Source organism: Heterodontus francisci, unplaced genomic scaffold, assembly GCF_036365525.1.
Source record: "Heterodontus francisci isolate sHetFra1 unplaced genomic scaffold, sHetFra1.hap1 HAP1_SCAFFOLD_1155, whole genome shotgun sequence".
In the NCBI taxonomy this organism is placed as follows: domain Eukaryota; kingdom Metazoa; phylum Chordata; class Chondrichthyes; order Heterodontiformes; family Heterodontidae; genus Heterodontus; species Heterodontus francisci.
In genome coordinates, this window is record NW_027141443.1 from 121,471 (window position 1) to 135,483 (window position 14,013).

Below are 14,013 nucleotides of genomic sequence, written 5' to 3' on the forward strand. Positions count from 1 at the left end.
TTCGCCGTCCCGCCCCCCCTCTCGCCGTCCCCGCCCCCCTCTCGCCGTCCCGCCCCCCTCTCGCCGTCCCGCCCCCCCTCTCGCCGTCCCGCCCCCCTCTCGCCGTCCCGCCCCCCTCTCGCCGTCCCGCCCCCCTCTCGCCGTCCCGCCCCCCCTCTCGCCGTCCCGCCCCCCTCTCGCCGTCCCGCCCCCCTCTCGCCGTCCCGCCCCCCTCTCGCCGTCCCGCCCCCCTCTCGCCGTCCCGCCCCCCTCTCGCCGTCCCGCCCCCCCCTCTTCGCCGTCCCGCCCCCCCTCTCGCCGTCCCGCCCCCCTCTCGCCGTCCCGCCCCCCTCTCGCCGTCCCGCCCCCCCTCTCGCCGTCCCGCCCCCCCTCTCGCCGTCCCGCCCCCCTCTCGCCTTCCCGCCCCCCTCTCGCCTTCCCGCCCCCCTCTCGCCGTCCCCGCCCCCCTCTCGCCGTCCCGCCCCCCTCGCCGTCCCGCCCCCCTCTCGCCGTCCGCCCCCCTCTCGCCGTCCCGCCCCCCTCCTCGCCGACCCCTCCCCCCTCTCGCCGACCCCTCCCCCTCTCGCCGACCCCCTCCCCCTCTCGCCGACCCCTCCCCCTCTCGCCGACCCCTCCCCCTCTCGCCGACCCCTCCCCCCTCTCGCCGACCCCTCCCCCTCTCGCCGACCCCTCCCCCTCTCGCCGACCCCTCCCCCTCTCGCCGACCCCTCCCCCTCTCCCCGTCCCGCCCCTCCCCCTCTCCCTCTCGCCGACCCCTCCCCCTCTCCCTCTCGCCGACCCCTCCCCCTCCCTCTCTCGCCGACCCCCCATCTCCCTCGCCCTCGCTTTCGCCCTCCCCCCTCACCCCCCCTTCCCGCTCTCGCCCTCCCCCCCACCCTCCTCTCGCTGTCGCCGTCCCCCCCCACCCTCCTCGCTCTCTCGCTCTCGCCCTCACTTCATCTCTCTCTCTCGCTCCCACCCTTTCCCCCCATCTCGCCCGTCAGACGTGTGTGCTCTGCTCTTTAGTCTGTTTGCGGGTGCACCTGGTTTGGGAGGTTGTTTTTACCGAGCTGACCGTTCTGCTCTGTGTCTGTCTTTCCTTCTCTCTCCCCTGCTCCCCACCCCCACCCCACCGATGCAGGAGGCCGCGAGGCGGAGGAGGGGGCGACGGGCCACGCCGGCAGAAAGAATTGCCCACCGAGCCGCCGTTCACCGCCTTTGTGGGGAACCTGCCGTTCAACGCGGTCCAGGGCGACATTGACCACATTTTCAAGGACCTCCAGGTCCGCAGTATACGATTGGTGCGCGACAAGGAGACCGACAAGTTCAAAGGTCAGTGATCTGGGCGGCTGCGCTCAGTGACGTCGAACGGCGTATGTGGACGGACCAGGCAGTGTGGTACTGAGCACCGGGGACGCCTGGTTAGAGAATCCCGGAACGCAACGGCACGGCCATTCGTCCCATCATTCCTGTGCTACTGCTCAGATAGAGCTATCCATATCATGCGACTGCCCCTGCTCTTTCCCTATTGTTCCCACCAAGGCGGGAGGAGTGCACTGTTTGTTCCAGTTCCACCTCTCCCTTACTGATGCCGTCACTTGTAGACTCTATTTTTATCCCAGAATGAAACACCGACAAGATGTTGAATGAAGAACAAAATTATCAGTTTATTTACAAACATGTCTCAACCAGTCGTGAAGTAAAGCATAAACACAGATTGAAATGTTGAAGTTCCCTTTTTTTTAGCTTAGCCCCTCACACTCACTGAAACACACACGACAGTTAACCGGAAAAATCAAGGGATTTGTGTTTTTAGAGCTCTATTACAGACAAAAAAAAAACACACTTGGGCTGCATACTTGCTCACTCTTGAAGAAACGGCAGGTGAGATACGTTGTGTTCCAAAACTGGAATACAGTTTGACCTCCGAGTCCACGTAGACAGGTCGCTGGGATCTTGTTAGGACAGTTCTTGTCAGGCGGTGTTGAGAATTAATTTAGCAGGCTTTTCGTCAAAGATAGGAGACGTGAGATGAGTTGACATAGTCAACTTCTTAGGGTCTTTTAGAGAGGTGCTGGAAAGCTGAGCTGGGTTGTGGTCTTCTCTCCTTCCTTGGGAATTCTCTCCTTGGAAGTTCTCTCCCTTTTTACACAGTTCAATCCCAACTCAAAACACTTCAAAAGTGAAACCCACAACAGGAGGTCAACCTTTTGACCTCCATCAGTCTTGACCTGTCACTTCTTGGTAAACAACGTCTCCAGGTGTCCAAGTTCTCTGCTATTTATTGAGCTGGAGGTCAGATGGTTTCCTGGAAAGGCTTGTTGTTGCTAGAAGTCAGGTGGTTTCCTGGATCGGCTTGTATTCCTCACAAGACCTCTCTGTGCCCCTATTTGAAGAACGCTCCCTGGAAATTGTATTTCCAAGTTCAGTGACCCCCAAAGTTTAACATTTCTTCAGTCTTTCAAAAATGATCCCTCAAAAACAATATCTGTAACAAAACACAGAGGCACTTTCGCAACACCGTATCCCTGTCAATGTTTCCTCCTCGAGTATTTCTCCGATTCCCCTTTTGAAAGTTACAATTGAATCTGCTTCCACCGCCCTTTCAGGCAGCGCGTTCCAGATCACAACGACTCGCTGCCTTAAAATAATGTCCCCACCCCCCCCCACCCCCCCCGTGTCGCCTCTGGTTCTTCAGCCGATCGCCTTCAATCTGTGTCCCTCTGGATCCCCAACCTCCCACCCCCGGAAACAGTTCCAGGACTTCAGGTGCATACCCGAGCACTTTTTCAATGTCATGAGGGTTTCTGCCTCTTCCGCCCTTTACAGGCGGTGAGTTCCAGACCCCCCCAGCCCCCCACCATGCTCTGGGTGAAAACAACTACCACTCAAATCCTCTCCAAACCCCATACCTCCTACCCTAAATCTCTACCCCTGTCGTACCGGTCTCCCCAAGCAGCGGAAAAAGTGTCTCTCCAGCTCCCCCGATCTGTTCTCCTTTCACATCTTGATCTCGTAACTTAACCCTCGGATCTCACTACCGTTCTGCGCTGCACTCCCCCCAAGACCATTATCTCCTTCCTGAGGTGCGAGGCCCAGAACTGCCCCCAGTAACTCCAGGCGTGGTCAAACCAGGGCTTTGTTTTGCTCAAGCATGACTTCAGGAATTTCCCACGTCCCTTCTCAACCACCTCATCGACCTGTCCAGCCACCTTCAGGGATTTGTGGACGCGCATTCCATGGCCCCTCTGTCCCTCTATGCTTCCCAGTATCCCACCACTTATTGTGCATTCCCTGTTGCCTTGTTAGCCTTCCCCGAATGCATTACCTCCCACTTCTCCGCACTAAACTGTATTTGCCACTGATCTGCCCACCTGACCAGTCCATTGATATCTACCTGCAGTCTACAGCTTTCCTCTTCACTATCAACCACACAACCATTCAGCTGGCTTCTTAATCGTACCACGTGCATTCCAGTTCAAATCATTGATATATACACCACGAAAAGCATGGGGCCTGATACTGAGCCCTGCGGAGCCTCACTGGAAACAGCCTCCCAGTCACAAAAACACCCAGCGACCATTCCCCTTTGCTTCCTGCCTCGGAGCCAGTTTTGTTTCCGACTTGCCGCTTTGTCTTGGATGCCATGGGCTTTTACTTTCATGACCAATCTGCCGTGTGGGACCTTGTCAAAAAAGCCTTGCTAAAATCTAGATAGACTACATCGACTGTACTACCCTCATCGACCTTCCTTGTTACCTTCTCAATAAATTCAATCACGTTAGTCAGACACGACCTCCCCTTAATAAACCCGTGCTGACTGTCTTTGATTAATCCGTCTCTTTCTCCAGGAAGATTTATCCTCTCCCTCAGAATTTTTTCCGATAATATGCCCACCATCGAGGTTAGGCTGACAGGCCTGTCCCGTTCTCCCTTTTTAATCAAGGATACAACGTGAGCAGTCCTCCAGTCCTCTGGCACCATGCCTGCAGCCAGAGAGGATTGGAGAATGATGGTTAGAGCCTCTGCTATTTCTCCCTGTACTTCTCTTAACAGCCTGGGATACATTTCATCTGGGCCTGGGGATTTATCCACTTTCAAACATGCTAAACCCCACTGCTCTGACACTGATTTACCTTCCAGTAGCTGTTCCCAGTCCACTTTCGCCAAATCTCAGCTCAGTGGCTCATGTCCGATTTAAAACTTTCATTCCTGTTCTGTCTTTGTCCTTTTCCTTAACTACACTAAATCTAACTTGAGTTATGATCGCTACTACCAAAGTGCACCCCAACTGCCCAGCTTCGTTGCCTAAAACTAAGCCCAGGACTGCCACCAGCTCTCGTCTGTCGTGCTCCGTCCTGGCTTTGAAGAAAAAAATGTTCTCCTGAATGGATTTTCGGAATTCCACTCCCTCTGTGCCCTTCACGCTTATTCTATCCCAGTTAAGATCAGGATAGTTTTATCTGAAGCTGAAGGGACATGAGGAAGGAAGGGAATGGGTGGCCACCAGGCAGTCCAAGAGAATCAGGCAGGTAGTTCAGGAGTCCCCTGGGGTCCCGCTTGCAAATTGGTATTCCATTTTGGAGGCTGATGAGGCTGGTTCCTCCAGGGAGTGCGGACAGAGCCAAGCTTCTGGCACCACAAGCAGTCTGTCTGCACAGGAAGGGGGAAAGAGAGGAAGAGCAAGAGTAAAAGGGGATTCTATAGTCAGGGGAACAGATAGGCGCTACTGTGGCTGTCAACGTGACTCCGGGATGGTGTATTGCCTCCCTGGTGCCAGGGTCCGGGATGTCACTGAACAGCTGCAGGGCATCCTGAATGGGGAGGGTGATGAGGCGGAGGTCATGGTACATGTTGGTACCAATGACAGAGGTAGAAAGAGGGATGAGGTCTTGCATCAAGAATTCAGGGAGTTAGGCAGCAGACTAAAAAGCAGGACCTGTCAGGTTGTAATCTCTGGATCCCAGTGCCACGTGCCAGTGAGTATTGAAATAGGAGAATAGCACAGATGAATGCGTGGCTTAAGAGTTGGTGCAGGAGGGAGGGTTTTAGATTCCTGGACCACTGGGATCGTTTCTGGGGAAGGTGGGACCTGTACAAGCAGGATGGTCTACATCTGAACCAGAGGGGGACCAACATCTCTGCTGGCGGGTTTGCGAGTGCTGTTGGGAGGAGTTTAAACTAATTTAGCAGAATGCCAGGCTGGGGATTGCGTCTCCAAACCACAGTGCTCCGAGTGTGGTCCAACCGAGGGATATGGAGACCAGAACTGTACACAGTGCTCCGAGTGTGGTCTAACCGAGGGATATGGAGACCGGAACTGTGCACAGTGCTCCGAGTGTGGTCTAACCGAGGGATATGGAGACCGGAACTGTGCACAGTGCTCCGAGTGTGGTCTAACCGAGGGATATGGAGACCGGAACTGTGCACAGTGCTCCGAGTGTGGTCTAACCTAGGTTCGATACCGTGTTAAAATGTTTTCCCTGCTTTTTAAAACTACCAGTTTCCTATCCGCCCTCTAAGAGTTGGAATTCATATGTTCTCTGTTTTTTGCGCAGGATTTTGTTATGTGGAGTTTGATGATATCGAAACTCTGGAGGAGGCCCTGACGTTTGATGGAGCGGTAAGTGGATTTATGTTCAGCACTTCAGTCTCTCAAACCTGCATGCACCTCGCTGGGGAGTGAAGGGCTGTACGGGAGCACGTCCAACCGGTACTGGGTAAACTGGGAACTAAACCCACAACATCAATGTGGACAGCTACCCCGGGAGTGAGTTACAGACTGCAATCTAATCGAGGGGTTCGGGTGGTTTATATATAGAATAACAGATACCCGGGAGTGAGTTACATACTGGAATCTAATCGAGGGTTTCGGGGGGTTTATATATAGAATAACAGATACCCGGGAGTGAGTTACAGACTGGAATCTAATCGAGGGGTTCGGGGGGTTTATATATAGAACAACAGATACCCGGGAGTGAGTTACATACTGGAATCTAATCGAGGGGTTCGGGGGGTTTATATATAGAATAACAGATAACCGGGAGTGAGTTACATACTGGAATCTAATCGAGGGGTTCGGTGGGGGGTTTATATATAGAATAACAGATACCCGGGAGTGAGTTACAGACTGGAATATAATCGAGGGGTTCGGGGTGTTTATATATGGAATAACAGATACCCGGGAGTGAGTTACAGACTGGAATCTAATCGAGGGGTTCGGGGGGTTTATATATAGAATAACAGATACCCAGGAGTGATTTACAGACTGGAATCTAATCGAGGGGTTCGGGGTGGTTTATATATAGAATAACAGATACCCGGGAGTGAGTTACAGACTGGAATCTAATCGAGGGGTTCGGGATGTTTATATATGGAATAACAGATACCCGGGAGTTAGTTACAGACTGGAATCTAATCGAGGGGTCCCGGGAGTCCGTTCTCGTGACGCATTTTCTGAATTGCTTCAATGTGTCTGTGAATCTAATCTGTTTCTCTTTGCCCCTTCTGTCTCCCCCTCCCATCGCCCCCTCTCTCCCCCATCACCCCCAGCTCTATGGTGACCGAACATTACGAGTAGACATTGCTGAAGGACGGAGGCAGGAGAGGGGCGGTTTTGGACGAGGAGGCGACAGAGGTGAGATTCCTGTCTTAAACCGCTAAACATGAGACTGTCTCTGTTTCCCCCGTTTATATCTCCTGTCCCCACTCGCCATTCCGACCCTCGGGCGAAGTGGATGGCAAAATGCCAGTCTGGGGATTACATCTCCAAACCACAGTGCTCAGAGTGTGGTCTAACCGAGGGATATGGAGACTGGAACTGTGCACAGTGCTCAGAGTGTGGTCTAACTGAGGGATATGGAGACCGGAACTGTACACAGTGCTCCGAGTGTGGTCTAACTGAGGGATATGGAGACCAGAACTGTGCACAGTGCTCAGAGTGTGGTCTAACTGAGGGATATGGAGACCGGAACTGTACACAGTGCTCAGAGTGTGGCCGAACCGAGGGATATGGAGACTGGAACTGTACACAGTGCTCCGAGTGTGGTCTAACCGAGGGATATGGAGACTGGAACTGTGCACAGTGCTCAGAGTGTGGTCTAACTGAGGGATATGGAGACCGGAACTGTACACAGTGCTCAGAGTGTGGCCGAACCGAGGGATATGGAGACTGGAACTGTACACAGTGCTCCGAGTGTGGTCTAACTGAGGGATATGGAGACCGGAACTGTGCACAGTGCTCAGAGTGTGGCCGAACCGAGGGATATGGAGACTGGAACTGTGCACAGTGCTCAGAGTGTGGTCTAACTGAGGCATACGGAGACCGGAACTGTGCACAGTGCTCAGAGTGTGGTCTAACTGAGGGATATGGAGACCGGAACTGTGCACAGTGCTCCGAGTGTGGTCTAACTGAGGGATATGGAGACCGGAACTGTACACAGTGCTCCGAGTGTGGTCTAACTGAGGGATATGGAGACCGGAACTGTGCACAGTGCTCAGAGTGTGGCCGAACCGAGGGATATGGAGACTGGAACTGTGCACAGTGCTCAGAGTGTGGTCTAACTGAGGGATATGGAGACCGGAACTGTGCACAGTGCTCAGAGTGTGGCCGAACCGAGGGATATGGAGACTGGAACTGTACACAGTGCTCCGAGTGTCGTCTAACCGAGGGATATGGAGACTGGAACTGTGCACAGTGCTCCGAGTGTCGTCTAATTAACGGATACGGAGACTGGAACTGTGCACAGTGCTCAGAATGTGGTCTAACTGAGGGATATGGAGACCGGAACTGTACACAGTGCTCCGAGTGTGGTCGAACCGAGGGATATGGAGACTGGAACTGTGCACAGTGCTCCGAGTGTGGTCTAACTAACGGATACAGAGACTGGAACTGTGCACAGTGCTCCGAGTGTGGTCTAACCGAGGGATACGGAGACCGGAACTGTGCACAGTGCTCCGAGTGTGGTGTAACCGAGGGATACGGAGACCTGAACTGTACACGGTGCTCCGAGTGTGGTCTAACCGAGGGATTTGGAGGTTTCCATTCAGACAGTAGGAAGGAACTTAAGCAAGGAGTGAGGAGGGCTAAAAGGGGTAATGAAAAGTCATTGGCAAACAGGATTAAGGAAAATCCCAAGGCTTTTTATACGTATATAAAGAGCAAGAGGGTAACCAGGGAAAGGGTTGGCCCACTCAAGGACAGAGATGAGAATCTTTGCGTGGAGCCAGAGGAAATGGGCGAGGTGTCAAATGAGTATTTTGCATCAGTATTCACCAAAGAGAAGGACTTGGTGGATGATGAGCCTCGGGAAGGGAGGGTAGTCTCAGTCATGTCATTATCAAAAAGGAGGTGGTGTTGGGTGTCTTGCAAAGCATTAAAGTAGATAAGTCCCCAGTGCCTGATGGGATCTAACCTAGAATACTGAGGGAGGCAAGGGAAGAAATTGCTGGGGCCTTGACAGAAATCTTTGCATCCTCATTGACTACAGGTGAGGTCCCAGTGACTGGAGAATAGCCAATGCTGTGCCTTTGTTTAAGAGGGGTGGCAAGGAAAATCCAGGAAATTATCAGCTGGTGAGCCTTACGTCAGTGGTAGGGAAACTGTTAGAGAGGATTATTCGGGACAGGATTTACTCCTATTTGGATACAACCGAACCTATTAGCGAGAGACTGAATGGTTTTGTGAAGGGGAGGTCGTGTCTTACTAATTTGATTGAGTTTTTTGGAGGAAGTGACAAAGATGATTGATGAAGGAAGGGCGGTGGATGTTGTCTATATGGACTTCAGTAAAGCCTTTGACAAGGTCCCTCATGGCAGACTGGTACAAAAGGTGAAGTCACACGGGATCAGAGGTGAGCTGGCAAGATGGATACAGAACTGGCTCGGTCATAGAAGACAGGGTAACAGTGGAAGGTTGCTTTTCTGAATGGAGGGATGTGACTAGTGGTGTTCCGCAGGGATCAGTGCTGGGACCTTTGCTGTTTGTAGTATATATAAATGATTTGGAGGAAAATGTAGCTGGTCTGATTAGTAAGTTTGCGGACGACACAAAGGTTGGTGGAGTTGCGGATAGTGATGAGGATTGTCAGAGGATACAGCAGGATATAGATCGGTTGGAGACTTGGGCGGAGAAATGGCAGATGGAGTTTAATCCGGACAAATGTGAGGTAATGCATTTTGGAAGGTCTAATGCAGGTGGGAGGTATACAGTAAATGGCAGAACCTTTAGGAGTATTGACAGGCAGAGAGATCTGGGTGTACAGGTCCACAGGTCACTGGAAGTGGCAACGCAGGTGGATAGGATAGTCAAAAAGGCATACAGCATGCTTGCCTTCATCGGTTGGGGCATAGAGTATAAAAATTGGCAAGTCATGCTGCAGCTGTACAGAACTTTAGTTAGGCCACACTTCGAATATTGCGTGCAATTCTGGTCGCCACACTACCAGAAGGACGTGGAGGCTTTGGAGAGGGTACAGAGGAGGCTTACCAGGATGTTGCCTGGTCTGGAGGGCATTAGCTATGAGGAGAGGTTGGATAAACTCGGATTGTTTTCACTGGAACGACGGAGGTGGAGGGGCGACATGATAGAGGTTTACAAAGTTATGAGCGGCATGGACAGAGTGGATAGTCAGAAGCTTTTTCCCAGGGTGGAAGAGTCAGTTACTGGGGGACATAGGTTTAAGGTGCAAGGGGCAAAGTTTAGAGGGGGTGTGCGAGGCAGGTTTTTTACACCGAGGGTGGTGAGTGGCTGGAACGTGCTGCCGGGGGAGGTGGTGGAAGCAGATACGATAGAGACGTTTAAGAGACATCTTGACAAGTATATGAATAGGAAGTGAATAGAGGGATACGGACCTGAAAGTGCAGAAGATGTTAGTTTAGGCAGGCATCAAGATCGGCGCAGACTTGGAGGGCCGAATGGCCTGTTCCTGTGCTGTACTGTTCTTTGTTCTTTGACTCTTGAATCTGTGAGAGCATTCAGTCAGATCTTGGCCGATCTGCGTTTTGAAGGCCATATTCCCGGTCTTGCATCCCTAACCCTGAATCCCCTTACCCAAGAAAAACTCATGCTCCTTTCCCTTCGCTCAGTATTGACTGAACTGTGTTTAAGTTGTCCGGCCGCCATGTTGGGATGTGAACACCCGTCTCGGGATAGCTCCGTCCGGGCTCTTGGACGGTGAATCGAGCGATACAACCACTTAACTCCCATTCTCTGAAGGAGAGGAAGCAGTCAAGTGTGGGCTGTTGGGGAACGGAGGGGTCGAATGGCCTCGTCTCGCTCGACCGTTTGACTGAGGTAGTGTTGGCCTGTAATTTTTGTTTCCCTCTCTCTCTCGCTCACTCTCACTCACTGTCTTTTGTTTGCGTAGGCCGAGGAGGAACAAGGGGAGGACTGCGAGCTGGCCGGGACGATGATTTCCAAGGAGGTGAGGTCTTCCGTGCCTGTTTACGTTTTGTGTCCCCGCCCCCCAGCCCCAACCACGCGAAGGCCCGCCCGGCCTCTTCACCGCAGTTTTCAAGCCTCGGCGGGGAGGAGGGCTCCGTCTCCCTGCTTCGGGGGAACCCGAGGCCCCTGAGGAGGGCCCACCCCGCACACTCGGCCGGAGTTGGAGCCTGGGCCTCGCCTGGTCCGAGTGCGCGCGTGTCGGGCGGCCCCTCGAGCTTCGTGGACGTGGGCCGGCGCCGGGTTGGGCCGAGGACCGATTCGCTCAGGTCAGGCACCGAGACTGTGTGCCTGTTGGGCGGGCCGGGGGTGGGGGGGGGGGGGGGGGGGGGGGGAGATGTTGCCGAGGGCACAGCGTGTCTGCCCGCCCGTGAACAGAACGGTGACGTTTACAACAGACAATCCTAACTTGGGGTTATCTCTTTTCCCCTTCCCCTGCCCCCCCGCATCGACTCGGTGTGGGACAGGATTTCGGGATTCTGAATACGGCCGTTCCGGAGTGTTTGGTGGGGGTCGGGGCTACTCCGAAAGCCGTGTAATGGGAGACCGTCGCGGGATGATGAGTGGGGGGAGTGGGCGCTTTCGGGACGCCCCCCCACGTTCAGGATCCTCCTTCGACTTCAGAGAGCCCTCAGACGGTGAGTGTCGGGGCGGGGAGGGTCAGTACTGAGGGAGCGGTGCCCTGTCGGAGGGTCAGTACTGAGGGAGCGGTGCCCTGTCGGAGGGTCAGTACTGAGGGAGTGCCGCACTGTCGGAGGGTCAGTACTGAGGGAGCGGTGCCCTGTCGGGGGGTCAGTACTGAGGGAGTGCTGCACTGTCGGGGGGTCAGTACTGAGGGAGTGCCTCACTGTCGGAGGGTCGGTTCTGACGGAGCGCCACGCTGTCGGTGGGTCAGTGCTGAGGGAGCGCCGCGCTGTCGGAGGGGCCGATCTGTGCGCAGTCCCATCCTCTCGGGTTGACATGAAGTCCCACCTCCCGTTTGAAGGAGCAGTCGGGGAGGTTTCCCCCCTTGCCGTGCACCCCGCTCCCTGTGCTTTCTGGCTAATAATGTTCTCATGAGCAACCTGAATGGACCATTGAATCTTTGGGGCAGGTCTTGCTGGGCACAAAATGGCCACTGCCTGCACAAAATGGCTGCTGGGTGCAAAATGGCCACTGCCTGCACAAAACGGCTGCCTGCACAAAATGGCCACCGCATGCCCAACTCGACCACAGCACTTGCCTACTTGTTAGCAATCGTTGTATCCGCAACTAATGGCAGTCTCTCTCTCTCTCTGTCTTTCTCTCTCCCTCCCTCTCCCCCCCCCCCCTCACAGAGGAGCGAGCTCAGAGGCCGAGGCTCCAGTTGAAACCGAGGACGATCTCCACTCCGCTCAATCAGGTCGCCAATCCGAACTCCGCCATCTTTGGAGGGGCTAAGCCTCGGCAAGAAAAGGACAAAGTGGAGGGGCCCGAGGGCTCCTAGTTCCAGCGGAACTTTGCAGAATGATTTGGGGTGGGGGGTGGGGGGAGGGGACGGGGAGGATGACTCCAAAACAGGGCACCCCCGCTGCTCGCGATCTTCGCACGCGTTTCACTTCACTCCCCCCCAACCTCCCCAAACCCGGCATGCTCACTTAACATACAAAACCCACCCCCCCCACTCTTTCTCTCCCGCTGCCATTTTTTTTTTTAAAGTCTCGTGTTTGTCAGACCGCCTGGTTTCGACGCTGCACAAAGGAACCTTCAAACGATAGCAAACGATTCTTTTCTCGTCTGTCCCTTGCGGGGGAGTGGCGGGCAAAGATTTAAAGGTGAAGGTTTTAAATTGGCGGCTGTCTCATGGTCGTCGAATATTGGGCTGCTTTGCGTGTGGGCGTCACTTTAAGGGGACGTGGGAGTGGGGATGGGCCAGGCAGAGGTCGCGAGGGTCAGGGGTCGCAACGCTAATCGCCCAGGAATCATGGTGTCTTTCGCGTTTTAGAAGTGGGGTTTACGTGGCCGGGTTGAAAGGAGGTAGGGGGAGGGAGGGCCCCTGAGACGGGGACCGAGTGGGTGGGTGGGGACTGTACTGAATGTTGGTATTTGAATAAACACATAAAGAGATAATTGACTGCTGCGTCTCGGGTCTGCTATCTGAAAGCTGGTGGAGGTTCGTGTCCTCCCAGGGGGCATGGTGAATGTCGCGGCACTCGTGGGCAAAGGAGGGGACGTCACACTCTGAGGGGCAAAGGTGCTCTCCAGTTTGCATGGACAGGATAGCGAACAGTGACCCTAACTCTGTATCTAACCCCGTTTTTTCTCTTTTTTGTTTTGCTCAAGGGGGGGGGGGGGCTTTCATTCCCCAGGCCCTCTTTATGTACGTTCTATAAATAAATACCTTCATTAAAATCGAACTTAACCGCGGAAGAGGGACAGGCAATCAGGGAGGACGGGAGCCCCCCGACGGCCCGCAGCCTGGGACCTGTGAATTGCCACCTTGGCCAGGCCCAGGAGCAGACCGACGAGGCGATCCTCCTCCCGGCCCGCACCCCTCCGCACCGGGTGCCCAAAGATCAGGAGCGTGGGACTGAAGTGCAGCCAGAACTCGAGGAGCAGCCCTTTTAAATACTCAAAGAGGGGCTGCAACCTCGCACACTCCATATATACATGGAACACGGACTCGTCCAGGCCGCAGAAAGTACAGGCGGCCTGGGAGTCCGTGAACCTACTTAAAAGTCTATTGCACGGGACTGCTCTGTGCAGCACCCTCCACCCCAGGTCCCCGATGTAAAGGGGGAAGACTCCCGCGTAGAGAGACCTCCATCGGGGTTTCCCCTCGCCGCCAGATGGCGACGCGGACCGTGTGCAGGAGCAGCCCGTACACTAAACCCCTCCGCGCCGATTGGAATGGCACGGAGGGCATTTCCGAGAGGCGGCTCGGGTTGTGCGGGACCGGCTCCTGAGGATGGGTTTCGGGGCCTGGGTCCGATGAGCAGTTCCGGCCGAGCGGGGGTTCAGCTCGATGGATTCAAGGACGTCGTCCTTGCCCCACACCGAATCCCCATCCTCCTCCGGGTCGTCACCGCCAGCGGCCGACACACCCACTGTGAGACGGGCATTCCCGGCCGCGCCAGTGGGTCCCGCCTCCGTCGCGATCCCACCCCCAGGATCGATGGCGGAGGAGTCCTCACTGTGTTGTGGGGAGGAGGAGCTCACTGGGAATGAAGGGCGGGACATTGGGCAACATTATCCACTGCACGGTGGCCCCCAGAGGGTCCACTGGCTGGAAGGTTCGACCCCACATCCCCCTCCACCCACCCCCACAGTGGGCCCCTCACTCAGGGACACAGCCGGCTCGGTCTTCAGGAAGAACGCAGCCTTCCCGTACGTCTTCGAGGCTGCCACAATGGCCGACAACCTCGGCCATTGCCTTCACGCAAGCCTCAAATGACATGTTGGGGTAGCTTCGTTCTCTGTTTAGTGCAACTGCACAGCTCCCTGCAGAATTGTACAGCCCCCACCCCTTGTTCTTGCGACCTCTCCCAACGGTCCAAATCAAATTCACGCCCACCTCGAAACACAGCCTTATGTTTGAAAAAGTCTTTTCCTCCGCTGTAGCAGAAGTGGTTCAA

The 14,013-nt window shown here is 54.8% G+C and overlaps 1 protein-coding gene across 1 annotated transcript in view; it reads left to right on the forward strand.

Annotated features, from left to right (window-relative positions):
* LOC137363715 (eukaryotic translation initiation factor 4H-like) overlaps positions 1 to 12,434 on the forward strand; it is a 128,749-nt gene extending 116,315 nt beyond the window's left edge. The window contains exons 2-7 of the mRNA XM_068027319.1: positions 1,006 to 1,311; positions 5,538 to 5,602; positions 6,532 to 6,616; positions 10,347 to 10,403; positions 10,888 to 11,058; positions 11,737 to 12,434. Coding sequence (XP_067883420.1) covers positions 1,006 to 1,311; positions 5,538 to 5,602; positions 6,532 to 6,616; positions 10,347 to 10,403; positions 10,888 to 11,058; positions 11,737 to 11,885 — 833 coding nt within the window. The 3' untranslated portion in view covers positions 11,886 to 12,434. The remainder of the gene's footprint in view (positions 1 to 1,005; positions 1,312 to 5,537; positions 5,603 to 6,531; positions 6,617 to 10,346; positions 10,404 to 10,887; positions 11,059 to 11,736) is intronic.
* Positions 12,435 to 14,013: the final 1,579 nt, after the last annotated feature.